Genomic DNA, 26,686 nt, shown 5'->3' with positions numbered 1-26,686 from the left:
ATACTTTGAGTTCAGCTGTGCTAGCCTATAAGCTGAAAATCAGTGTTACTGCTTAACTGTTAGGAATTAAAAAAAAAAAAAAAAAAAAAAAAAAGTACTTAAAAGCCCTGAGCAATCATCTGAAACTTTGATATCACACAATCTTTTACAACATTCCTTATAAAATCATAGCTTTTCCTAAAGAATATGGTGTCAGTTTCTGACTTTTGATGAAATTTTAGTCCATTAGCCAAGGATCAGTGTTACTTGTTCTGGAACAAATATTTAGTAGATCTGTTAAGTCTAACCTGTTTCATGAGAACAGAGGCTTTTATCTTGTGATTAATTTGTTATGAGTTAGGAAGAGTTATGATACAATGCTCAGCACTGCTGCAGTCAAGTTTTCTTCCATGATACGAATATCTATGATTCAAAATATTTTTGCCATATGTTCTGGTATATGTTTTCATTTCTCCTAAGTCTCATATTGTTACTTTCTGTCTGTGTTTCAAATCTGTGTCCATTTTATTTATTTCTATTGGAGCATATTCTAACTAAGTGTCCTCTATGAGTTTCATTACCATGCCGTTAATCCTTTCTTCCATTGACTTAATGAAGATGTTAAATAAAATCAGTCCTGATACCAATCCCTACAGCACCTCAGTTCAGCACACTTGCATTTTCATTACTCTCTCCTACGGCCTACCAGCTATTCAACAGCATTTTTAATTAGCAAAGTTAAAAATAATTTGTGAAGATGCTGTATCAGATATTTTAAGAATCCAAATGAACTACAACTATTAAATTCCCTAATCTATGCATATGTAATTGTAATTCAAAAATGCAGTCAACAATACTGGACATAATGTGCATTTTCTAAAAATTCTGTATCCATTCTCAATATTTCATGTCCATGTTGTCATTTTTATCACTTTACACTTTTAGACACTAAACTTTTCTACACTGTTTTTATGGACCTTGACTATACCTTTATTTTTCTTGATTAATTGATTTTATGAAGTCTCTCCTTCCTCATCCCAGTCCAAATAGTCTTCAGTAGAGTAATCTAAGTTCTTATTTTCTCATTTGTTCAGCTTGGCATCTTCATAGTGATATGAATAAGAAATGAGTAAATGATAATCAGTTTGGAAGTTTTACTCTATCTTTTTAGATAAGGTATGTTCATAAAGCTGAGTGTTCCGCGGTTTTTCACAGTTGCCAGATTTTGTTAATGTGCTTGTGTGAGAACTTGTGATTTTTTTCAAAAGCTTGAGAGGAAATGGTAGGCTTTGTAAAAGGTGACAGATTAATAGTCAAGAAGACTAGAATTCCGCTGTCCCAATAAGGAAATGCATTAACTTGCTCATTTTCCAATACGAAGACTGCTTGTTTTCTATTTTGGAAAAAAACATCTTCTTGGTCATGAAGAATAGTTTATCCTGTATGGCAATTAAGACTTTGAACTATCCAATTGTAATTTGCTATGAAACAATACATAACCTGAGTGCTGGTACAGGACATTGACCAAAATATACATAAATAGATAAAACTCATAAAATACATTGCACCTCCATTTTCTTCATTTCATCCCTATGTTTTGGACATTCCAAATGGACCAAAATGAATTTTCAGGAGCAGACTTCAGCCTCGCTGTCATGCTCACATGAATATATTAGATGGCAAAGCTTTTTCATCCACCTTATTTGAGACCCTTCCTAATGTTCATGGCTACATTTACTGACTTAAAAAGCTACATTTCTTTCTGTTCTCTGTTTTATACTCCCCTGGAATGTGAATGACAGCTTTTGAGATGTTTTTATGTGAACATTTCAGTTTGAATCCTCACAGAATCTTTATCTTCTTAAAATCAAAAATATGTGGGTTTTATTCCCATCAGTTGAATAAATTGATTCAACATGGATCAAGATTTGAATATAACCAACACAATGCCACAAAAACATATACAAACAGTACAGTTTCCTGTGATGATCTAGAACACTTTTTAAAAAATGATTTTGAAATTGAAACTTTGGTCTTTGATCTTTCTTATGCTTTCTGACTTGATTGTCTCCCTCATGCCTGTATTTAGCATTTTCAAGGGGCTACACACACCTTCAGGAGTATCTGCTATGATGATTTGCTGTAAATCTAGTGCAGTTTAAAGGCTCAATTTGAATTATTTAATTATTTGGATTTTAGAGGATAGCAGGTGTTTATGGCTGGGAAGCACGGAGTCGGAATGAATATTTAGAAGAATTTTAAAAAGTTGTTTTCATATTGATAGCAATGAATGTTGTGGCTTTTTCAGATGGATTGTTGATTTAGTAGTTCTTTTAAACTATTTTTGTGCATACTACAGGATATGGTGCTTCTCTTTGCTGTAGTTTCTAATTAAGAAATGCACAGATGTTTTTAGATGTTCATCTAGACAATTTGCTCAGTGTCGGGTCTGACTGTGGGTCAGTGTATGTTAATTTTGCTAAATTACAGTTAAAAAACCACAATTCTATAGACAAGTGTAGTATTTTAGTCAGTTCTTGGTACAAAAATACTCAGTGGATGTTTTTTGTGGCCTAGAAACTCACAAATATAAGTTGAAAGAGGAAAATTTGTATCACATTTTGATGATATAAGTTGTAATCGTGAAGGACAATACTAGAATGAGTGTTCTGTAGTCATGCAGATTAGGTAATCAATTAGATTTTGAAACACACTAAACTCCAACTTAGGTTGAGAATCAGCTAACTGATGTCACAGCATTTGAGTTGAGAACTGAGTTATAAATCTCTGACAGCTGCAGAAATGTTACAGATATTTCAATAAGAAAGGAGTAACATATACCATTGATTAGTTACACTCTTTCGAACCTAAGAGAAGCAGTAACTTTTTATTAAAGGAAAGTTCTGCAATTTTGTGGGCAATATACAAGCATCTTATTTAAGTCATAAGTGGATTCATATGTGAGTCAATTTCTGTTTAGTTAAGGGTAATAAGACAATTTTTTAATTTTTCATTTGGGAATATATCCTTCATCTTTTAGCTGCTAATATTGCACTGAATAAAGCTAAACTCAGTATGATCAACTTATTTACTGAATTTTTAGCCTACACACTTGTAAATTAAATAGTTTAAGAAAAAACACAAGCATCATATTGGAGACTGTGATGTATTGGAAGCATGTTATTCAGATGTAATTTGTGTTCATAGTATGAACTCAGAGCCTTTCAGTTACCACTGTCTAAATGGTACCTTTAAAACTTTATTCACATTGGGTAGTTGAATAAAAGATTTCACATTGCAAAAAGCAATTTTACCATCATTAGCTAAAATAAAAGGGCCCTAGGAAGAAAGGATTATCATATATTAAATAAAAAGTTCACCACCTTATAGCTCTAATCCTGTTAGAAAAGATGATTTCTAGCTAACTTAATCAGCCAGAGGTCTTTATTGCCTGGAGTATTAATTGATTTAGGTCTTCATTAAGGTCAGAGGTACACATGGCTGACCAGAGGCAGCCTATTAGCACATTGTCAGTTATGCTTATTTACATTGACTGAGCATAATGGTAGGTTATTTCACTGTTAGGTCAGAGGGTCACTGAATCTTTTGAGTACCCTGGCCTGTTAAAGGGCAGCAGTCACTCAGACACCATACTGCCTTTAGAATAAAGGTTTGGTTAATTGCATATTGACTTCATCCTTTCAAAGAAAAGTGTATTGGTTCATATTGTGCGAATATTACCAGTGACATAAAAACCTATGGGTGAATGGTTGGAATGTCTATATTAAAAAATCTCTGCACTTTTTTTTTTTTTTTTTTTTTTAATGCCATTCAGTCATTAGCACATTTTAATAATACCAGTAGGAAAAGTATTATAAAGTTTCTGTAGTTGCTGTTTGCCTTTATCAACAAAAACAAACAAAACAAGAATCAACTCAGTGCAAATCTAGAGGTATCCTGTTACTTTTTCCTTTGCAAGTAGCCAAAATTATAGAATTCTCTGGTTAATTAACATTTTAGGTTAGTCCTTATGTCCAATCAAGACTATTTTTCTCCTTGTGTCTTTTCCTGAATTATGTATTGTGGAGGGGCTGTCCTGATAACACAGATGTGTTGTGTCTCACAATATTGTTAAAAATTTTTCTGTGTGCTAGAACAACTTGAAGATGCACCAAGCATCAACCCAACTTCTCCATTTTGCTTCTAAAATGTGAATTTCTAAGTTCGTAACAAGTGAATGTAGGAAGAACAGCTCAAAAAAGTGGAATAGTTATTTGCTGCCATAGTGACTTTCCACCATATTAGCTGTGATCTAGCTTTCTATTCCGCTTCCTGCAGCATATGTACAAAATGAAAAGCAGTAATTCTTAAATAAGTGCTTAGCGTTCCTGTGTGTATAAATTTCTTGCTTTGAATTTCTGATTCTGTTGAGTTCACTTGATTGCTTTCAGTTTTGCTGACTCAAACAGTGAGATGCCAAATTATTGTGCTAGTTTATAGAGTCTAAACTTTCATTTAACTTGCAGTGGTAAAATGAAAATTGAAAGGGTAAAAAATCAGAATTGCTTGAGTCACTGTATATAATCTCCTGGGTCCTCTGAAGCTATACTGGAAAATAATTGGTATAAGTGAGCATATCAGCAGTACAAGTTTGGTTTTTTTGTTTTTTTTTGTTTGTTTGTTTTTTGTTGTTGTTGTTTTGTTTTGTTTTTTGTTTGTTTTTTTCCTAATATTTAATGGATTTTCAGCACTGGAAATATGTGTATGGGATATGGTGAAAATTAAATCATCAGTGTATGACTACACATCCATTATGTTATAGTTTTGTTTCTCTGCTGAATTTACTGAATATGGAAGTCCTCTGGAGTTGATACACTGTGAATCTATAGTTTGAAACAATCTTATCTTTGAAGATGCTCCAAGAAGATAAACTGTTGCAGCATTCTAGCAGCATTTTGCTGAACACTTTCACAACACAAGGACTGGCACCATACATTGTGACATCTCCTGTTGTTCAGCGCTGTGAAAAAGATATTATAAAGTCTTCCATGTTTAAAATACTTCTACTCTGCTAACAATTTTCTGTATAATGCTTCAAACATTCTGGAGACAACCTCTTGAAATCTGCTAAAACAGTGTTTTTACTGGTCTGCTGCTTTGCCCCTGCTGATTGTTTATTTGTATTTTCTTTTCATGACCAAGTCACTGGGAATGAGGAGCACATCCCTCCCCCTCTCCTTACGCTCAGTCATGTCCCCCTGAAGTACAGTTGCTCAAAACCTGTGGCCTCTTTTGACCCTTTTTCCCTACTTCCCCTTTGAATCCACCCTTGCATAGCATAGTAGCACATTGAGAACTCTGTTTCTCTATTAATTACAGCTTAAGATACAAACAAGTATGTTGGGAACAGAGGGGTTTTTTTGTTTTTTGTTTTTTTTTTTTTTCAATTATTTTTTTAAATGAACCTTGCAAAATTCCCACTGAACCTGAGCCAAAAGCAGTGCCAATTTTGCTCAAATCCTTCAGAGATATTTTTTGACCTTGCTTATGATCAATGGAGCTAATTGTATCAGAACTACCCAGGATACTTTAAGAAAGTGCTATCTTAGTCTGTATTTCAAAACACTGACAGATATTTTATCATTAATTAGTATTCATATTATGTCTCAAACAATCTGTTCAAGAAAGGGGAAGTGAACTGGGTGAACAGTTCTTCTGTCTACCTAATAATTAAAATGGGTAATGCATGGAAAAGCAGGAGCCCAACAGAAAGAGGAAGAAATATTGCCAGTGTGATTTTTTTTTTTTCTGTAAACTATTAACTACCTGTATCAGTTTTTGACTAACACGTGGATTTCACTTAGCAGAGGTGGAAATAAATGGCTTAATTTAAAAACAAACCTGTGCCTCTCTGAATCATGTCTTTCTGAATTTTTTTCTCATCTTGTCAGTATGCCACTTGATAGCTGGCTGGACTCCCTTGTTCAATGGCACATATTTTAAAATAGCACTAGGAAAAAAAAAAAAAAAAAGACCATTTGTTCCTATAAAGTAAAATATTACTTGCATATTTTTTCAAAATTCAGGATTATATATAGCATTATCAAAACAATATTTCAGATATTTTAAACAATTTAAATTGTTGATGGGTGTCAGTTGATATGTTTCTTCTCTGCCTCCTCCCCCTCCTCAGCTGCTAATCATAGAACTTGTATGCCAAATTGTATAAGATACTCTTCCAATAGTTACATGTGCGAGTCTTTTGTGAGGCACAGACAGTTATGAGGACAGATTTGGAGTTGCATATGGGTCTGTCACATGGTTTGATTGCCATGTCTTTTAGGACACAGATTTCTTTTCTAATTATTCTTAATTGTAAAGAATTTTTACAGTTTTTACAGTAAGTTCTGGAAAATTTTTCCTGATGATTCCTCACTCAGTCCATTTTTCCTCTTTACAGCAAATTGCTTCCTGTGCAGACTTCAAAGCTGCTTACGCCCACCTTACTTCCCACTTCTATCCTTAGTTTTCTTCTGATTTGGAACAATATTCATTGCTTCTCTGATCAGGACATATATAGACCTTGTAGAGAAGTATAGAATAAGAGGATGAAAAGTTCTTGTATTTACATTGAGATTTTATAATAAATCTCTGAGATGTCTGAATCATAAGAATAAAAATTTCCTTTCCTGCCTGCTTTCAAGAAAGCAGGTGTTCATTGTTGCAGGGAAAATTTAGGAAAGTCAGCCCAAGGTAACTCCATTGCAGTTTGGTTTAACAAATGTTTGTGGCATATCTGACCACCCATTTAATTCAGTTTTCAATAGATAAACCCATCTCTGTTTAAATAGCACTCTTTTGCATCTTATTTTCAATCTTCAATTTTCTTTTACCTTCAAGAGGATTGTGATGATTTTTGTGATACTCTGAAAGGTGGTGTGCATTCTCACTCTGAAAATCAACAGTGAAACAAATAGAACATTGAAAAGAAATGAAAGCTTACCTAAAAACAAGCAAGAATCATATCTGGGCATCAGAACAAGCTGTAACAATCAGTTATGTCAGATATTTTGAGATGGTGCATGCACCCATATATTAATTGTTAGTTTAAAGTTTATTGTGGTGCTGTATTCATATGAAGTACATAAAGCCCTATCAAAACTGACCCTCAGAATGATGTTTGCTACATTTTCAGTGACTGATAAACAATGGCAAAGAACAGTAGTGCTGAAAGAAATTACTTGGAAAATTGAAAATTGTTTCCTTTGTTTCCTGTGTACTCCTGTAATTTTATTTATTTATTTCTTTATTCTTTTAGGTTGGAGATATTCTCTACTGTGCTGGACAGATTGGCCTAGTACCATGTACAATGCAGCTTGTTAGCGGTGGTGTGTGGACTGAGGCCACGGTTGCTCTCAGTCATGTTGAGAAAGTCCTCCAGGCTATGAGCCAGAAGACAACGCTGCGCCATGTGATCACAGCGATCTGCTATGTAACTGACAGCAAACACATTCCTGTTGCTCGTTCTATCTGGAGGAAGAAAGTAAGAGGTTGTAAAAAGGTAGCTATGATATCCACGTTCCTCATTTTGTGTTGTTTTTTTCCCCTTTATGTCTTGTAGTAATATCAAAATTTTCTCAGTATATTTCAGAGGGGTTCAAGTAAAGCTAATATAATAAGGTTTGATTGAGCTGTTATGTTCTGGCTCATAAGTGGTTGTGCACAATTGAGAAAGAAAATTGCTTAATAGAAAGTTATATTCATTACTAACTTTGTCTTAATTCCCAAAGCAATATGGAAAAAAACTCTTAAAAAGCAGTCAGTTCCTCTAGCAAAATGTGAACAATACCTTATTTGAATTACGTCTGCCCATATATTTTTGTAGAGTAGGAACAGGGCATTTTACTTTAACTTTTTATTAGTTGCTCTGTTGAGATTTTTTCCCCCCCATTCTTTCTTACAAGCAATACTGTCATGACAACTGAGTTTAGCTTTTCGCTGCTTATTATTATTTCTTATTCAGCTGAACTTCTATGACAGAATGGGGTGTGCCAGTTTATTGGTTGACTCTAGATTATCTCTAACAGTACAGTAATTTCCCCAGAGATTTATAATGATATAATAATGATTTCTGTTATCCACTTACCATTTTCCTTAAATAACCACAGAACACTCTGCAAGCATTAAAAGGGTAATGTCCACAAATCTTGTAAACAAAATGTAGCTACTCTATAAATGAGTAAACAAGAGTAGTTACTACATAATTGCTATGCAACTTGATATAACTTAATTGTTATAGTTTCTTGGGAGATATGTGGCTTGGAAGCATAGCATATGTTAATAGTTAATATTGCCCTGGAATAAGAGGCAATGCTTCCCAAGTGTTTTCTTACTTTTTTAGTTCATGCTCAGTCTGTCTGCACTATGCTCTTGTCTTTCTGAGGGAAGATGTAGACTTGCTTGGAAGCTGACATAGTTGACATAGATTTTGTAATAAGATAGCCTCCTAAGTACCTTTCTCCAAGACTAAGTGTATTGAATTTGAAAGATTCCAAGTCTTCTCCATAGCACTCTTACAGGTCTGCTAAGATCTGATTTTTCATTTCTGTTTTTACTGTAAAATGTACTGTTTGTTTTACACCTTGCAATTTCTACTCTAGGGCATGCTGTCAGGTGTTTTTTATGTTCTACTTTTTTTGGTGAATGCCTTGAATTTTACAGTATATTTGAAATGAGTCAGTTATTAAGGTTCTTGTGTACTTAAAATTCTCAGAAGTAGCTAACTTGCAGAGTGTAGAAATAACCTCACTTTTATGACTGCTGATGAAAAATGGTAATAACTTTTTATGATTTGGTTTGGAATCACTTAAAGAATTCAGAAAGATGCATTCCTCTAAATAAGAGCATCACACAGAAAGCTATATTAGTCTTTTGAAATACAGTAATGTCTTAGTTTTTTTCTGTAAAAGACATTCCAAAGTTTGTGTCTTATTGAAAACCTTGGCCTTTGTTTTTGCTAGTCATGTTTATACCAGGTTCTCAGTCTTGCCATAGAGATATTAGTGTAGTTCTTAAGATGATGTTGAGTCTGCCAAGTTTACAGGTTTTACAGATCAATGCTGCGGGGTTTAAATGGAAACAGCAAGTATGACATCAGTGCATTTTCAATAATATCAGTATACTATCTTTAGCTGTCATTTTTTATAAGATGTACCATTTCATGATGTCTTTGAGGCAGCAATTAGAGGCACTGCATGGAATCATAGCAGCATTAAGCTAATTTAGGGTGGAGATGTTATTGTCAGAGTTGGTCCTGTAATATCACTTTGAAAGCTGAGACTGTTTTTTGTTCTGACTGATTAGTAATGTATACCATGACCATGAATCACAGAATCATAGAATCACCAAGGTTGGAAAAGACCTAAAAGATCATCCAGTCCAACTGTTCACCTATTACCAATAGCTTCCACTAAACCATGTCCCTCAACACAACATCCAGTCGTTCCTTGAACACCCCCAGGGTCGGTGACTCTACCACCTCCCTGGGCAGTCCATTCCAGTGCCTGACCACCCTTTCTGAGAAGTAATATTTCCTAATATCCATCTTGAATCACCCCTGACATAGCTTGAAACCATTCCCTCTAGTCCTATCACTAATGACACGAGAGAAAAGGCTGACCCCCAGCTCACAACAACCTCCCTTCAGGTAGTTATAGAGAGCAAGGTCTCCCCTGAGCCTCCTCTTCTCCAGGCTGAACATTCCCAGCTCCTTCAGTCTCTCCTCATATGGTCTGTGCTCCAGACCCCTCACCAGCTTTGTTGCCCTCCTTTGAACACATTCCAGGGCCTCAATGTCTTTCTTGCAGTGAGGAGCCCAAAACTGGACACAGTACTTGAGGTGCAGCCTCACCAGCGCTGAGTACAGGGGGACAATCACCTCACTGCTCCTGCTGGCAACACTGTTTCTGATGCAAGCCAGGATGCCATTGGCCTTCTTGTCCACCTGGGCACACTGTTGGCTCATGTTCAGCCAAGCATCAATCAATACCCCCAGCTCCATTTCCTCTACACAGTGTTCCAGCCACTCCACCCCAAGCCTGTAGCATCACCCAGGGTTGTTGTAGCCAAAGTGCAGGACACAGCATTTGGTCTTGTTGAACCTCATTCCATTGGCTTCACATACTTCCTTATTTGTAATATATACAGACACAGATTTGAGGGAAGATAGGTAATGTTTTGCTGATCTTTGAAAATTTCCCTTTTCCCGTATAGAATCTTCTAAATACTTTGTAATTATTGTATGTGGCAGCCACTCTTTATATAGTGTTTCTGGTCTTTCACTTAATGAGATAACTAGGTAGGTTCTTCTTAGCTACTTGAGAAACACATCATGAGATTGCTTGCTTTTGAGTTATTAACAGTATCTGACTCATGTCACTTTCTGATTGCTCAAGTCATAGCCATCCATTTTTTAAAAGTGGATTGGTGCCTATGCACACTCCTATGAAGAGTTAGCCACCTAGCAGGCTTTGGGAATGTTTAAGATAAAATATCCTAGAGGTGTATAAAGCATTGCTGTAGGGTGCTTGTCAATCTTGCTCTGTGCTTATTAGGTCCTGTTCATTAATGACATTATCAGAAATAGTACATTGCTGATTACATAGCACAAAACATTAGGAGGTGAAGTAATTTGTACAACAACATGATCTAAAAATTGGAAAAATATAAAATATTGGTGGAAACAAGATGGACTAGTAGCTTGATATTCCAGTTTCCCTATCATTTTATCAATAGGAGATTCAGAATGGTTGCATTTTTCCTCAGGCTATGCATACTTTTATGATTAGTAATGGCTTATGTAAACAGCAAAGCATAGAAAAAGATGTTTCAAACACTTCTATCACAAAGAACCAGAGGGAACTGTCCTTTCCTGAAAATATAATTGACCATGCAATTGTTAATTTAATTTAAATAGATATTCATCAATGAGCTTTTGTTTTGCAGAAGTACTAGCTGGCATGTTATTAAGAGAAACGATCTTTTCAGCTGATTCTGCTCTGAGAACAGGGAAAAACGGCAGAGCTTACTGTTAAATTTATTTTATATGTAAATTAAATTACACTTCTCCTTGCCTCCATAGAATCAATAAAAACAGGAAATGTACTTTTCATACCTCTAATGTTTTATTTGAAGGAGCTTGTCAGATACTGTCTTTCTGGAAGCCAGAACACAGTAGCTTTACTCTGAAGGCATCTATGTTTAAAAGTATCAGTAGCTCATTCCTTATTTATCTTAGTTATTGTTTGTGAAATCATCTATTTTATGCCAATAGTACTATGGAGAGTTTTAGGAGAAACAGTGACATAGGACAATAGAAATGAAATAATAGTCTGTTTTCTGCAAGAAAATTAAGTCATCCAAACATAACAGTATTTTATTATTCTTGAACTTTATTCATAGCAGTGGTCAAAGGCGTGAATCAATAACAACCTACAGATTGCTTAATAGGAACAGATGATGTCTCAATTGAAAATGCTCTTCTGTCATCCATGGAAAAAAGATTCTGTTAGTGAAAACAAAGCAGTGAATATCAGAACTCACTTCTTATAATCTATAGAGTATATACCATAGTTTCAATTATATTTTAGTGGAGGTTTTAGATTTTGCCTTTCTGTTTGCTGAATGTTTTTTTGTTTATTAGTGTAAACAGTGGCTAGAGCATAGACATCACAACTGTCAAAGGTTTTTTTGGAGCATCAAAAATGATGATTATTCTGTGACATAGTGATGTCTGGTAAATATCCTTTACATAATTAATACTGGTCTGCAATTTCAGTTGAATCATTATACATATATATATAACATATATACATACATGCATACATACATATATATATATATATATAAAATAGTATAGAAAATATCTGTTATATACAAACATGTTATTATATACATCTATATAATATAGAAATTGTACACACTGTTTAGGACCTGGCAGAAAATAACGTAGAAGTGTGAGAATTGTTTTCTGTCTATGTTTATATAACACACAAGTTTTAAGAGCAGGATGTTAGTGTGAAGCTGATCATTACACTAGCCTAGGAACTTGATCTATGAAGAGAAATAATTTCAGAATGCTTCATAATAACCAGATTTTTTCACACATAACCAGAGGAGTGGCTCTAGTCAGTGTTAAGGACCAAAAGAGGGAGACCACAGCAACAGTGACTAGGCTGGACTTTCTAGTTACTATTTACTTGCTTTCTTCAACCAGTCTCTGACTATGTACTTCCACATACTTCCTTGCTATTTGTACAGCTCCTATCCATTGCTGCCATCCTGCTTTCCCTCACTCCAGGAGGGAGCTCAGTGTCTTTTCTCCAATCACTCTTGCCTGTAGCCTAACTGCTCCAGTATTGCCTCAAATATTGCCTAAGCCCAGCCATCAAGGATGATATCCACAGTGCTGGAATACAGCCCCCACCCCTCCTTCTGTCTTCTTCCTATATCAGTTAGAGTTGCAATGTTGTTGGAAAAACTATTCAGGGTCAGAGAAAAAGAAGTCTGGTGGAGGGATGGAAGGTTGTAATAGGAATCCACTGTGGAGAAAGAAAACATGAGCAGCAATGAAAGAATAAGAAAGTAGCCCCGGTAAGGACTTGCACCAAAGACATATTAAGTGACTGGGCTGGCAAAAAATCTTTGGATCAACATTTTAAGCATACACAAGAGAGGTTTCACTTGTTAAAACTAGCAGGGAATTGTAGAAACTGAAACTGGATTAAGGGAATCTAGGTGAGAACTTAAGTTCTGTGGATGGTTTTGTGGCTTAATCTGGCAGATGGCTAAGCACCACACAGTCCATCTTTCATTCCTCCCCCTTCCCAGCAGGATAGAGAAGGGACAGAATCAAGAAAAAAAAAAACCACGAAGTAGAACTCATGGGTTGAGGTAAAACTACCTACTAAAACAGAGAAAAGGAGAAGGGTAATAGTTATGAATATATATAAATTACTTGTGATGCACAAATAATTGCTCACCATCCCCCCAGCCAATGTTCAGTCAGCCCCTGAGCAGTGGAAAAGATACAGATGAACTCCCATCCTCTTCAATACTCCTTCTGTGTGATGTCATATGGTATAGGATATCCCTTTGGCTGCTTTAAGTCAGCTGTCCTAATTCTGTTCCAGCTTCTCAGGCTCTTCACTGAGAATAGCCTTGACCCTACACAACACTGCTTAGCAGCAACTATTAGCATTAGTGTATTATCAATATTGTATTTCTCCTAGAACAAAAAAATAATTAACAAATACAAGTCTCAGTTATCAGCAGCCTACAATGTTCCATTTTAAGCTACTCTCCTTCCATGGTCTCCTTAGGAGTCCTAATAAAAAGTAAGCTCTCACCAGTATACTTTGGGTCATTTTTACACATTTTTTATACCTTTATGAGGCTTCGTTAATATACATAGTCAGAAATAGTAGCAGTTGTTTGGTAGTGTGGAGGAACAGTTTCTGCCTAATCCAGTAGTTAGCATTTTAAGTAGCCCCCCTCTTAAAAAAACAAACAAACAAGCTTTTAGCATTGCTAAAACTTTCTGGAAGAAGAGCTGACAGACTCCCAATTAAGTCTCATCTTGTGTTTTTCTTTACTTCACATCTTTTAATGACAGTGTCATGTAATATGATAATTTTAAAAGCAGTTTTGCTAACTCATTCAACAGAGTAATCAATAGAAAAAATAAGCCAGATGGGTTGTAGTCCATTTGTATTGGGTGGGACAGATGGCTTTATTGATAGATGGAAATATTCCAAATAATTATTGTATAATGATATAACAGTGAGTGTGCCTGCTAAATTTTATTAATTTACTTTGTGAACACACTAGATTCAATAGAGGTTGAGTTGTGCTGTTTGGATAGAGCTCTCACTAGATTTAGTTCAAATCTGAGTCCAGCCCCTACCTACTTTTTCCACTCCCTATGATCTTTCTGTGCAGAATCATTCCTATAGTACATTGTTGGTGCATTTGAAGTGGTGCATTGCACATCTGTCTATCCCGCAGACTCCGCTAGATTAGCTGAGATAGATAAGATCATGACTACATTTTGTACACCTCACAATATCTCCTTTTGTCATTCTTAACCGTATGAGGAAAAAACATGCTGTAATCTATTAAGATTTCAGGCATTCAAGCTTGTTTAACTGCTGTGTTTGACTATTCTTACATCTTGCTAAAGCCTGGAAAGAATGAGTATAGCTAGGCCGGTAACATTTTTCAGTTTTGGTAACTGGTGTAATAGGTATTTGTTTTGGCTGTTCCTGATCAAATGTACATTCCATGACAAAGTATTAGTAATTTAGTACTGTCTCTGAGATAAGAGCACATGATCTTAGTCACAGAAAAACTCAGAGGCCATTTGCTGCTTTTGAAATACAGTTCTTGATAATCATGAGTGAATGTCAAAAATGAGTTTCAGTTCACATTATGATTTGATGTTATGCACAGCGATCTGGGACATATTTGCCAGACCTATCTGAAGCTATCTGACTTCTATGGAAAAAAAATGCATAGGGAAATACTTTAACATAATCAGTACATAATGTTTAGTTACTACCTCAGTGTTTTGGATTGTCTGTATTTGTAAGTGAACTGAAACAGTGAAGGCAGCTTTAAAAAGTTTGGATGAAATAGTGAGAACAATTTTTTTTGTTAACAATTGAGGAAAGAATTACATAGGACTGCGGGATTTATTAATAGCTCTAAGACCATAAAATGTACCTTTTACTTCAGAAATCCATTTTATACATTCTTTTTCTTTTTTTTCAGATGATGATATTGTAGATTAATTCCATTTTCCATTCTGAATTATTTTATTACTCTGCTCCTACTTTATTTTCTGTCCTCATTTTTTTTTTTTTTTTTTTTCATCCCCTTTCTCCAGTAAATTCCCAAACAAAGATAAGACAAACTTAAAAAACGCTCCTGTGTACCTTTCTCCTTTTTTTCAGTAAGCATTCAGTATGAGCGGTTGTGGTTCCATGGTTGTTTCAAATCCAATGAAGAGTGCTACAGCTTAGTTTCTTTCTGTGAGAAACCTGCCAGTCAGGTTGATGACAATATGTGTCTTGGTAGCTCACAGTGAAGAAGTGATGGAAGAAAGATTTGCGGTATTTTATCTGACATATGTTATGAATGGGTTCCTTGCTTATTTCAGCACTGGGCATCTTGATGCCAAGTTTGAATATCTAAATTTAAATCCTTTTTGCCAGATATATGAAGTGTTCTGATGTCAAAAGATGTAAATTAACCTGAACTAGAACTTTGTAAAAATAGAGCAGTTATCTAAGAGCCTCTGGATTCCCTGCTCTGTGTCTCCCTTGAAACTCCTGTAAATACCATTCCTACTACCTTGTGTCTTTCTGCTTTGCCTACGGAAGACTGCAGTCTCAAGTTAGTTAAAAACAAGTTAACTCCAGATCCAGGGGCTGACTAGCTGTTTCTGTAGTAATTACATCTTTGGTGCAGTCATTTAGAACAGCATTGTGGGTCTGTGAAAGAGCACTGTGTTGCATTGTACAGATATGCACATAACATTTGGAGTATACAGAGCATTAGTTTAAGAAAAATTAATGCATACCCTATCCTAAGTAGAACATAAATAGATTGTGTTAAAATCATGGAATTCAGTTTGTTAACACTCCAATAGTTTTGACAGAGATTTAAGATTCTCTTTACCTATGGATAAAGTTACAATATAACTTAAAAGGAATATGGAAAACAAAGAAAAAAACCCAAACAGATTTCAGCGAGTGGGTATGTACTTTTTCTCTATCCTGAGCAGATTTTAAGTCTGCAGTATTCAGGTACATGTTTTTGTATATGTAAATGTATTTCTGTTGAATGCAAGTGTTAGATTTGCAAGTAGTTCTATAAATTCTGTGCCCTATAGTCAATAGTATAGGTAATACTAGTTTAAATGGTCTCCTTCTGTTACTTACGTCTTGAACAGAATAGTAATAATTTAAGAAGTAAATGAATTTTATGAAGGTGTAAATGGTAGATTAAAACCCTGCTAGATTTGGACTGCAATTAAATATTTTTTGGATGAATTAATGTAATTGATAATTTTAGCAAAAGAAAGCAGTATATTTGGAAAGGATTACCTATCAAAAATCCAGTAGAAAGAAAATATGTTTCTGTTTTCCTTCTTTTGTCTCATCAAGTTTATAACATTTATTTTGCTACTATGCTATTCTGAGTGTTCTACAGTTTGATATATTAAAATGGCCTTCTTTTATGGCCCATGTTAAGAGCACACAGTGCATTCAAACAGCGCACAGGTACTGGGTCTTTCATCTCGTGCCTGGTGTATTTCATTTCCCCTGTGTTAGGATTAAACAAAGCTTTTGTATTCATTTGAAGCAACTGTAATGAGAATACTTAACACGGGTCAAATGCAGATATTGGAACTCTGGAGGTCCTTGAAAATATTCTACCTTTTGACACTGGGCCACAGTGGGAGGTGAAAGTATTACCCTCCCTTTTATATAAGGAAAAAAGAAAAAAGAAAAAAAAAAAAAGAAAAAAACCCGTTATTTGTAATATTAGTGGAATGTTGATGAATTTTAAAAAGGAACATAGCCAACACAAAGAACAATGAAGCAGTGCACATTTTCACTAAAGCTTTCACTAGAAATTGAACAAGCATATATACAAGCATATGACTGCCTGATGTTCTAAACAGTATACATGATTTTAACCTGTTGTAGAACATAAAATATGAACAATGCAAGATAAAAAAAGGGAGGTTTTATTGTTTTGTTGTGTGGATGTTTTTGTAGGCAGATAGATAGAGGTACAGTCAAATCCTCAGCTGGTAAAAGTCACAGTAACTGATTTCTGTGAAGTGATTTACAGTAGCTTATTTGCCATTTATAGGTAATGTATACACATGTATAAACTTTGTTTTTCAGTTAGACACAGTGAAGAAACACATGTCAAGTTATTGAGGGTGGTAAAGAGCCTAGTTCATCCAGGTTGACTGATTTTCCCCTGCAGCAGTCCCTTTATGAGGTTTTTTTTTTTGAGTGATTCTTCATCTCCTTTGCTGAAAATATTAATTCTACTTTGAGCCTGTCACTTTTGTGCTAAGCAAGAGGGCATATACACATCTAGTATTATGCTCAGACCGAAGCCTCTGGTCCAGCGTCCTACATGTGATGGCTATGAAAGCCATTAACAGGATTGCAGCCTCAAGGCTGGTACCTGTTGTCACTGCCTCTGTAGAGTGGGTAGGATGCCATTCTGGTTGAAAAGTGATCAAGGCCATACTTTCACTCAGGAAACTTCCCTGTTCAACTGTATTCCTAATTGCTGGTAGGGCATTTTAATCCCCCTAATGAAGGAGGAAACCTCAGGAGATTCATCAGGGTCTTTTTCTGTCCTTGTCTGGGTGAGGTAATCCTGCTGATTAGGACCAAAAGAAGAGCAAGTTCACCATCCCAACTTTCAGTGACATTTTTACTAACAACTGTTCTGCACTAAATCTTTACCATCTTCTAGTGGAAATACTTCCTTACTATTATATAGTATGAGGTGTGCTCCGAAAGTAATGCCTCCTATATTATCATGTTGGCCCGCAACTCCAGAGGTGGATTTTGGTGGTATGGAAATAGAGTTTGAACCTTCCCACCAATATTCCATTCAGTTTTCTTGCTGTGTGACTACTTATAAATATCAAAATAAAGCAAAAAACATTTCTCCTTTTCTGTACTTCACTTCCAAACAAGTATGTCAGACAGCCTAAACATAAACTAGCATTATTCTGATGTTTCTATAACAAAGACGAGCAATGCTAATTGGTCCATATTCAGTAACATGCATGCCAGCTCAGCATTAAACTTTTTGTCTGCATTTACGCATCTTCTTGGATGAAAAATAAAACCATTACCAGCTGATATGATACAAGTGTACAGTCTTGTTGATCCTTTAGTTGTAACACAATAATCACAGCTGGTAGCACTTGAAATCTAACATTTTTAGACAGTACTCTGTGGTAATATTATGTAGGTCTTTATTCATCTCCTTTATAACCAACTTTGTGAAATCATCCTGACCACCTCCTGTTGTTGACAAAGTAGTTACGTCTGCACACTTCTCAACAAAGAGGAGATTAATAAAGTTATTTATTTACTTTTTTCTTTTTTTTTTTTGTTTTATTTAGTTATTTTATTTGTGTAGGTTATATTTATTTTAGTTTTTTAATTAATGTTTATTTTTGTTATTTTTAATAAATGAATTGGTAAAGAAGTCTAAAAGAAAAAAAAATGTACACATTAACTGATAATACTATTTTTCTATAATTTCTAGTTAATTTGGTAACTTCGGTAAAGTTTTGTCATATTTGTCAAATGTATATTTGCATGGAATTCTAGATATGTGTTTCATAGTGCATGGTATCTCATGCATGTTCTGCACAGAGAATTACATGGGGGAGATGTATGCATACACATACATTTTTTCATTTTCATTTCACTTTCACATATTTTCATTGTGCCATCCTTCCCATATTCATATATACGCATATAGATAAATATATTAAAAAGTATAGACCTTATCCATGAATATGAATTCGTAATTTTTCAACATTTAATTAGCATATATATTAAAATCTGCTGAACAAAAACCATTTATTAAAAAATTTCCATGCTGCTGTACACCTACATGTAAGAGTTGATATCCCATTAAATATCACAGTATTAAGTATCCTCACCATCAGTACTGTACTTTCTTATATGACTGTACTTTCTTATATGAGTCATTTCAGTAACTGTTGAGAAGTTATAAGCCAAGCTTGAGATATGTATAATTTTTAGGTGCCTGAAATTAGTTATCCTGAAATTCTTGTCACAAGTGGATATGCTATGTCTGGCTGTCATATAATTAATTTCCATAGTCAGTGGGCGTGGGTACAGCCAGGACAGCTCACCCAAATCCATATATCATAATACTTATCGAGGTGGCTGTCTCAATGAGCTAAAGCATGACAATTCATAGGAGTTTAGTAATTTCACCAGAATTTCCAAATTATTTTTCTTCTGGCTCTAATAGCATCACAGTTCTGTTCAAAGCATACTGAAAATTTAATTACGGGTTTTAACCACAGTTGCTAAAAATGCTGTATGCCTACAGGAGAACATATGACTGTAGTTAGAATATGTGAAGTAAAAGATGAAACTTCATTTGAAAATTAGCTCAACAGATCGAGTTCAAAGTCCAGAAGAAAAGCGGTCTTTCAAAGAAAACATCTTTTCAATCAAGATCTGAAATTTAAATTCTGAATCATAAAAACAGCTATCCTTAATGCCCAGAAAGCAGATTTTGATCATTAACTTTTTCCCATTCTTCGTCCCAATTGAGTACACATTCTCAAGTAATTTTCAAGTGGAATTTCTTTCCTGAGTGCTTATTTTTGACACTAGACATGAAGAATAAAACCCTCAGAGTGACAGTCTGTGATCATGTTTCATGTGGCAGACTTCATTTGCTTTCAGTTTATATTGCTATCAATTTATGACTTTGTTCCTTAAGTAGTTATCTTTTTTTCCACATTGTAACTGATATATTGAATGATGTATGTTTGAGATGTATTTCAAGGAATCTTAACTCCAGTCGTTAACTGGTTATCTCTTGGCTCAGGAACCTTTAGTTTGTTGAGAAGTTAATATTTTTAAAGCAAATAAAACAGCTTTTTAATGTGCAATTATTTTCTTACCAATTTTACATTTTCCTACCCTTTTGAGTATCTAGCATGCAGTGCTGGAATTTGCATTTAGCTCTGCAGGAATTTCTTTAAATATTATTATTACCAAGGAGTAAAGCAAAAATCAAAGTGAATTTCTAGTACAATAGTGAGATACAGAAAGGTGCAATTGCAGTAACAGCAGCCTGCATTATTGTATAGAGCTAACTCACAGCTTGACAGAAAGTCCCTGCTGGGGAGGAAATGTAGGGGAACTGGAAGGATTTTGCTGCAGCTGTGCCCTACTGCTAAGAAGCTTTAACCTGTTTCATTTTTATTATTCTTACTGTTTAGATATTTTGCTTCCAAAATTATATCTGTAAGTATGAGAACACATAAAAGGCAACACAACAGGTAAGACTGTTTAAAAATTTAAAACTATCAGCAAGGGATATTAAAGGACATAACGAGTAAGATGCTTGCCTTCTTATTGTGGGTATTTAGAGTTCAGGCACAGCAGCCTGGCAGAGTGTAAACAGTGGGTAAAACAAATTTCTTAGCTTTAGAAGCTTTTACAGCCAGAAGGCACCTTCAGATCATTTAGCCTGACCTGTATATCACAGGCCATTACATTTCACCTAAGTATTCCTATTTTGAGTGTACTTAGACTAAAATACAGCTACCTGAAAGGAGGTTACAGCAAGGAGGAAGGTTTTGGTCTGTTTTCTCAGGTAACAAGTAATAGGACACAAGGAAACAGCCTCATGTTGTTCCAGGAGAGGTTTAAATTGGATATTAGGAAGATTTTCTTAATCAAGAGGGTGATTAGGCATTGGAACGGTCTGCCCAGGGAAGGGTTACAGTACCCATTCTTGGATGTATTTTAAGGGATATGTGTACATGGCTGTAAGAGACGTGGAATGGGGCAGACCATCTTCAGCACAAGACTAAACCTGGATGGTGGTGCAGTGGCTAGAAGTCAGCTCTCTTCACTGCTGTCTATAGCTCTGTCTCTCTGCCAGTACTTTGCACTGACTTAAATGCTATGACATAGGACCCGCCATCTTCTGAGCTGGTGGCCACATTCTTATTCCAATGACAGACCTGTAATCCTCTTCTGGCGTTTTTCCGACTTGTTATAGACTTGCCATTTGTCTCTGCCTTCTAATTTCTGACAACACAGGAGTAGAGCTCAATGTGGTGCTTGTCACTAGGGCTAGTTACTGTACTGACTGTGATCTCGGGTGCCTTCTGCTCCAGTCTGTAGTTTGAATTGAGACACTTTCTTGGTTAAAACCAACTTCATGTATGTCCTAGTGCATTTCAGCATGAGATGTTCTTGCCCAGGCTGAGAAAGAAGAGGGTCTGAATTCCATTTGTGTTTTATTTTTTCCTTCAAATTACCTTGAAAAGCTGTAATAATTAATTTTTAAGAAAATTTCCAGTTTGGTAAGCCCAGAAACCAGAAGTGTTAGCCTAGTTATTTCAGACTTTTTATATTGTCTTTGTTCAGGTTTTTGGTTGTTTATTTCTTCTTGAGGCTTGTTCAAAGCTGACTGTGTCTTAATAGAAATGTGATACTGATTGCTTTTATTTTGATCATGTCACAGAGTTTGCACTGTGCCTTCTTAGTGTCCTAAATGAAAGGATTCAAAACACAGATCCAATAATAGAAAAGAGAAGCAAACTTAACAAGCAAATGATATCCTTGTATACTAAATATAATCAAAAGAGACCTTTTAAGGTTGTGTCTTTAATTTCAGCTGAGTCTTTTGTCTGTCACACAAAAATGAAGAAAATTTATTCCTCTTCTTGAAGCCTCTGTTGGTGGTTAGGGTAAAAAAATACCAAGTTGCTAAATTATTCTGTTTGAGTGATGTAAACTATAGATTGTATATAGTTATTGATCTAATTTCTTACAAACTCTTTTTTTCACAGGCTTCTGCATTTGCTTTTCTTTTTTATATATAAATCTTAGATATGCTTACAGTAGTGCTATTCAGAAGCCATTCATCATGAAACTTTTGATTCTATAGGCTTAAATATAACATCCACATCCCACAAAACCTGTCTTGACTTCTAAAATCAAATTGATTGGATTTATTTATTGTGCAGCTTGCTCCCTAAGAGTGCTTAATTGTGTCGTAGTGGTTATGTTATATTAGTTGTGGTAGTTTCTTCTGATATATTTGGTTGACTACCATGCCAGAAGATTTTAGACTTGTAAAATTCTGATAGTTGGAATTATATCATATAGATTTTATGAGTTATTGATAAAATGGTTAAAAGTAAACTTTTTTTTTTGCCAACAAAATGCCTTTGGCAAAAGCTCAGCAGTAATGCTTGGCATATTAATTGTTGACTAATTCATATCTAATAGTTAAATTTGCATCACTACAGTACAGTTGTTTTCAAGAAAGCATTTTACTCACTTTATTTATTTTTACTTTATTTCAAATTAACTTTACTTTTTTCTTTTTTTTTTTCAAATGCCTTCTTGTGGGAATATTATATGGAGAGATCACAGTAATTTGAAGTCTACTAGGATAAGAAAAATTGATTAGAACAACCCTTAGAAATAATATTGCTCCTATATTTATAAATCCTTATTTGTTTTCCTGTTTCTACTTTCCTTTGTGTTTGTGTGGCATCTGTTTCAGGAAAGAATAATGAGTGTCAGACTTCTTATTTTTGTAAGCTTTGCAAAAAGTCTGAATTTTTGAATTCAGGGCTGTTAGACCAGGAATGTATGTGGCCTATTTATTAGATGAACTAGGATGTTGAAAAGGATTGTTTCTATCCTACTTTCTTCAGGAACTGACATTTTTATTCTTATTCAGTTTTCCTAGTGGAATCTTTACTTTTTAAAGTCATAAACCTATTGTTGTGAGAGACTCTCTAGCAAGCCTAAACTGGATCTCAGGAGTTTGATGCACTCTGTTTTATGCAGGCAGTGTAAAAGACATTTTAAATGTATTATTTACAGGCACATTAATCATGCCACTATAATGGTGTAATAATGCATACCATAGAAGGTTTTCATAAACTCAGCTTCTAAAAGTAACATCACAGTATCTTTCTTATTGTTCTCTGAGTCAGTTCTTTGTAGAGATAGCAACTTGGTTCCATATTCAGCTGTGAAGTAGGTAGTCTGTAGATAGACCTTATACAATGGAAAGAATATTTCTGATTTAGAACAAATGGAAGCTAGTAAAAGTAAACAAATCTGTATAATTAATGTTAATAACTGAAGTTTGTACCTGTTTCTATTAAATAAGAGTGAAATGCTCATAAAATTATTCCAATATAGGTTTGTGCTATACTTAATATTCCTCTTCTTTCCCTAGGAATTTCAGTAGTTCTGACTTGATTTTGAAAAAATGCACCACTAGACAGAAATGCTCTTTTAAGGTTAGCACTTTTAAAACCACACTATGGTAATCTAGTTTAGACCCATTCTAGCCCAGTGTATTTCATTTAACTAAGCTTATAGCACTGGAGCACACATGATGAAAATGAAGTGATCTGTTATTAAGAACTAAGGTATACAAAACACTAGAATGTGGTGATACTGCAAGCCAGAGCAATAACCTTTTTATCTAAGCATATCTCAGGAAAGAGTTCTTCACAGAGCAGTTCAGCTAGCCATTTTACTTTAATGTGGAGATATAGGTTGATTACAAATTTAAAAGTGAGTTGACACACTCTGTTGTAAACTTTCCATCTGGTGTTATGAACAGGATTATCTTTCTGCACTAAACTTGTTTATGAGTGTTAGCTAAGACGTGTCTCTACCAGCCTATCTTCTCAGCTTTGGCCTATCCATGTATATGATGAAAACAGAGTTCCCATTCTTATCTCTGGAGATTAGAATAGTCTACTGATACTGAATATGGCGTCATTTATTAACTGTAGTACTGTGTACTTCAGTAGGTGTTCTGTCATGCCTTTAGACCCTTTTTTATTTCTAGCCAATTTTCCTTATACTTTTGCAGTTTTGAGGTAACTATCCATAGCACGAGCTCATTAGAGGAGTTAAAATACATCTGACCATCTTGGTGGCTCTGGTGGTAATGGGGCTCAAGATCTACATTCTGTGTCAGGTGTCTAAAGCAGACAAGCCTCATACTCAGCATTGTGCATTAGGGATTGCTTGTCTGTGTTAATGCTGTATCTGTATAAACAAGAATTTAAAATATGTTTAGCTCCTCAGAAGCAGTACTCCAGTTCTCTCTGTGCTTCTGCTTCAGAAAAAAAAAAAAAAAAAAAAAAAGAAAAAAAAAAAAAAAGGAGAAAACAAACTTTTTTTTTTCCTTCTCTCAGAAAGAGGCCAAGAGTAACCAGATTAAACTCTGCATCTTCCACTATGAAAGTGATGGCTGTACCTCTGCTCAACTGACTCAAGAAGCACTTTTCCTTTCAAAGCTGTTATTGTATTCTGTTGCTTGACTGTATGCTCACCATTAATCTGTTCAATCAATGTGGAGTACTCAGATAAATATTAACAATTACAGAAATGTTGGAAGGAACTATTTGTGTAAACTCAGCCTGTCTTGTCAAGAAAGCCCAGTTATTTTTCTTCACCAAACACACTACTGCATAATTTCCTATGTAACAATGTAAGAATAATAATAGTGGTGAACATTCTGCTTAGTATTCTGACTCCTAACAGTAGTCCTAAGCAGATGTGAACAATAAAAATATAAAAAGCATATACCCACTCAAATGTTCTTCCAGCTTCAAACTATTTTAGTTCATCTTTAAAATAATTAAATTTATTGTAATTGTTATGTAAATCATTAATGTATGTATAAATTATTAACTATTTTATATAAATTATTTTTAGTAGGATTTTCAGTATGTTTCTTTTATGATCCCTGCTGACTCTATCTTCTAAATGTTTGTTCAGGTTCCCTTTGTATATCTATATAATGCTTTTGGAACCGTTGCACTCTGTCAAGGAATCTTAAGTGTTACTCACTACTGTACATTTTGTAACCATGCTCTTGCTAATGTCATTTGATGATCCATGGCACTTTTACAGAAAGACAAGCATGCACAATCAGTTCTTATCTCGATCTACTCTTTTTATGTCATGCGTAACTTTGTAAACCCTGGTTTGATTCTCCTTGAGTATGCTGGAGAACATTTTCATTCAAACTTTCCAGAGCTTTTTGATCATTCTTGTTCATCCTCTGAACACATTTTTTATCCAGCATGACCTTTTTCAAATGAAAGATAAAGAGGTGTGTATCTTATACATGATGTGAATGAACTGTGAATTTCCACAGTGGCATAACACAGCCCACTCTGATCTCTATTCCTTTGTTAACAATTCATCATATTTTACTTGGTTTTCTGACTGCTGTCACCCGCTCTGATTCTTTATTAACCAGTCCATGAAGACTTTCCGTGATGTTACTTAACATAGCATGGAACTTGTTTCAATGTTTACTGTAATATAGTATCAGACTAATTTGGCATCATAAAATTGCAGTTTGCCTCCATCCAAGGAAGAAGGCATTGTTACAGATTAATTTATTTTTAGAGGCTATGTCCTTTATGGTGATTGGATACTGACTTCCTGCTCCAGTCTTCTCTAAATCAGAGTATGTAAATATATATGCTGTAGAAGTATCCATTTCCATAGTACCTCAGCAGTCTGCCATTGAAGCTTTACATTCTGGTTATTTTTCCTGATGACAGACAAACTATTCCTAGTGCAAGTTTACTTTGCAGTGTTTGTTTTTGGTTTAAATATTTAAATTTCCTGTGGAAATGTTCACAGCAAGACATGAGGATCTTTTAGAGGCGATGTCCTCTTACTTAAATTGTAAATCACTTGAGTACTGTTAATTCTTAGCCAGGAAATAGCTATTTAAGGGCAAATGCCTTTAGATAGCAGCTACGCTTACAGTGTAATGAAATTTGTAGAGATTTGTAAAGTTCAGGTTGTACATTCTTTAAGGAATCATTTTGTCTGGCCTTGTTTTATCACCTCATTAATAAGATTTTCACAGAGGTTCCCAAGAATTATTTGACACTTCGTTTTCAAGAATAATAGGCCAAGCCAGGCTGCTTCCTCCTCAACCTCAATTTGTGCTTGCTCTTTCAAGACTATGAAGATCTGGGAGAAGGATTAGGCTGAAACCTGTGCTCGTTTGTAGAATGCTCTTCAGCAGTATCCCTGTGCAATAACCTTAAATCCATGTTTTTCTTCCTATTACCACAGGTATCTGTAAAATCAATTGTAAAGAGTAGCTTGTTTTCATTCTTAATACAAACTTATATTGTTCCTGTATCATATGATTAGAATTTCTTAACAGATGTATAAATATTCATCCCCATGTACAAGGGAAGCTATTATAACTATATTCAGCTGTTTAATACAGTTGTAAATTTCTGACAGGTAACTCAAATGCAGCATCCATGTACAACACTAATGTCAGTGATTTCTTGAAAATAAGTCAGGAGAGGTCATTGTTAGAAGTATTTCTGTATGATTCTTTAGCAGCTGATGAAAGATTCTTAGTCCCCACTAGCTCTATCATTTGTGCTTTGTGCAAATTCTGAAGTTAAAGGTTATGAGTGCTAAGGTACTGCACAGGTGCACCATGAACAGTCTTTCACTCAGAATGATTCTTGTTTGTTAAATTTGGAAATGTGCTTTCTCCTGGCCTTAATTTTCATGTATTTCTTCATATTCTAAATGGCAGCTGAAGGCAAGCAGAAATAGTGAGTAATTGATTTAACAACCTAAGACAAGTACAGGGAAGTAGAAAAGTTTGTCTTAGTGCTTGATGTGACCTGAGAGAGCTTCTCTAGACTTTTTTTCTAAACTCTACCTCAGCACCTTGGGCCAGCGAAGTGGCCTTTAAGCCTGAATGAGCATGCCTTTTTTTTTTTCCCCCTTCTTTTCCCTCAGTGCAAAGCTCCAGTGTTTCATCTTTTCAAACTGTTTTA

General features: G+C 34.9%; 1 protein-coding gene across 3 annotated transcripts in view; it reads left to right on the top strand.

The window, feature by feature from the left end:
• Window positions 1-26,686, top strand: part of DPH6 (diphthamine biosynthesis 6) — a 176,131-nt gene that overhangs the window by 110,595 nt on the left and 38,850 nt on the right. For all 3 annotated transcript variants that reach the window (XM_072337782.1, XM_072337780.1, XM_072337781.1), the window contains one exon: window positions 7,298-7,540. In XM_072337782.1, the coding sequence (XP_072193883.1) occupies window positions 7,298-7,540 (243 nt within the window). The remainder of the gene's footprint in view (window positions 1-7,297; window positions 7,541-26,686) is intronic.

Source organism: Excalfactoria chinensis, chromosome 5, assembly GCF_039878825.1.
Source record: "Excalfactoria chinensis isolate bCotChi1 chromosome 5, bCotChi1.hap2, whole genome shotgun sequence".
In the NCBI taxonomy this organism is placed as follows: domain Eukaryota; kingdom Metazoa; phylum Chordata; class Aves; order Galliformes; family Phasianidae; genus Excalfactoria; species Excalfactoria chinensis.
This window is presented reverse-complemented; position numbering and strand designations above follow the sequence as displayed.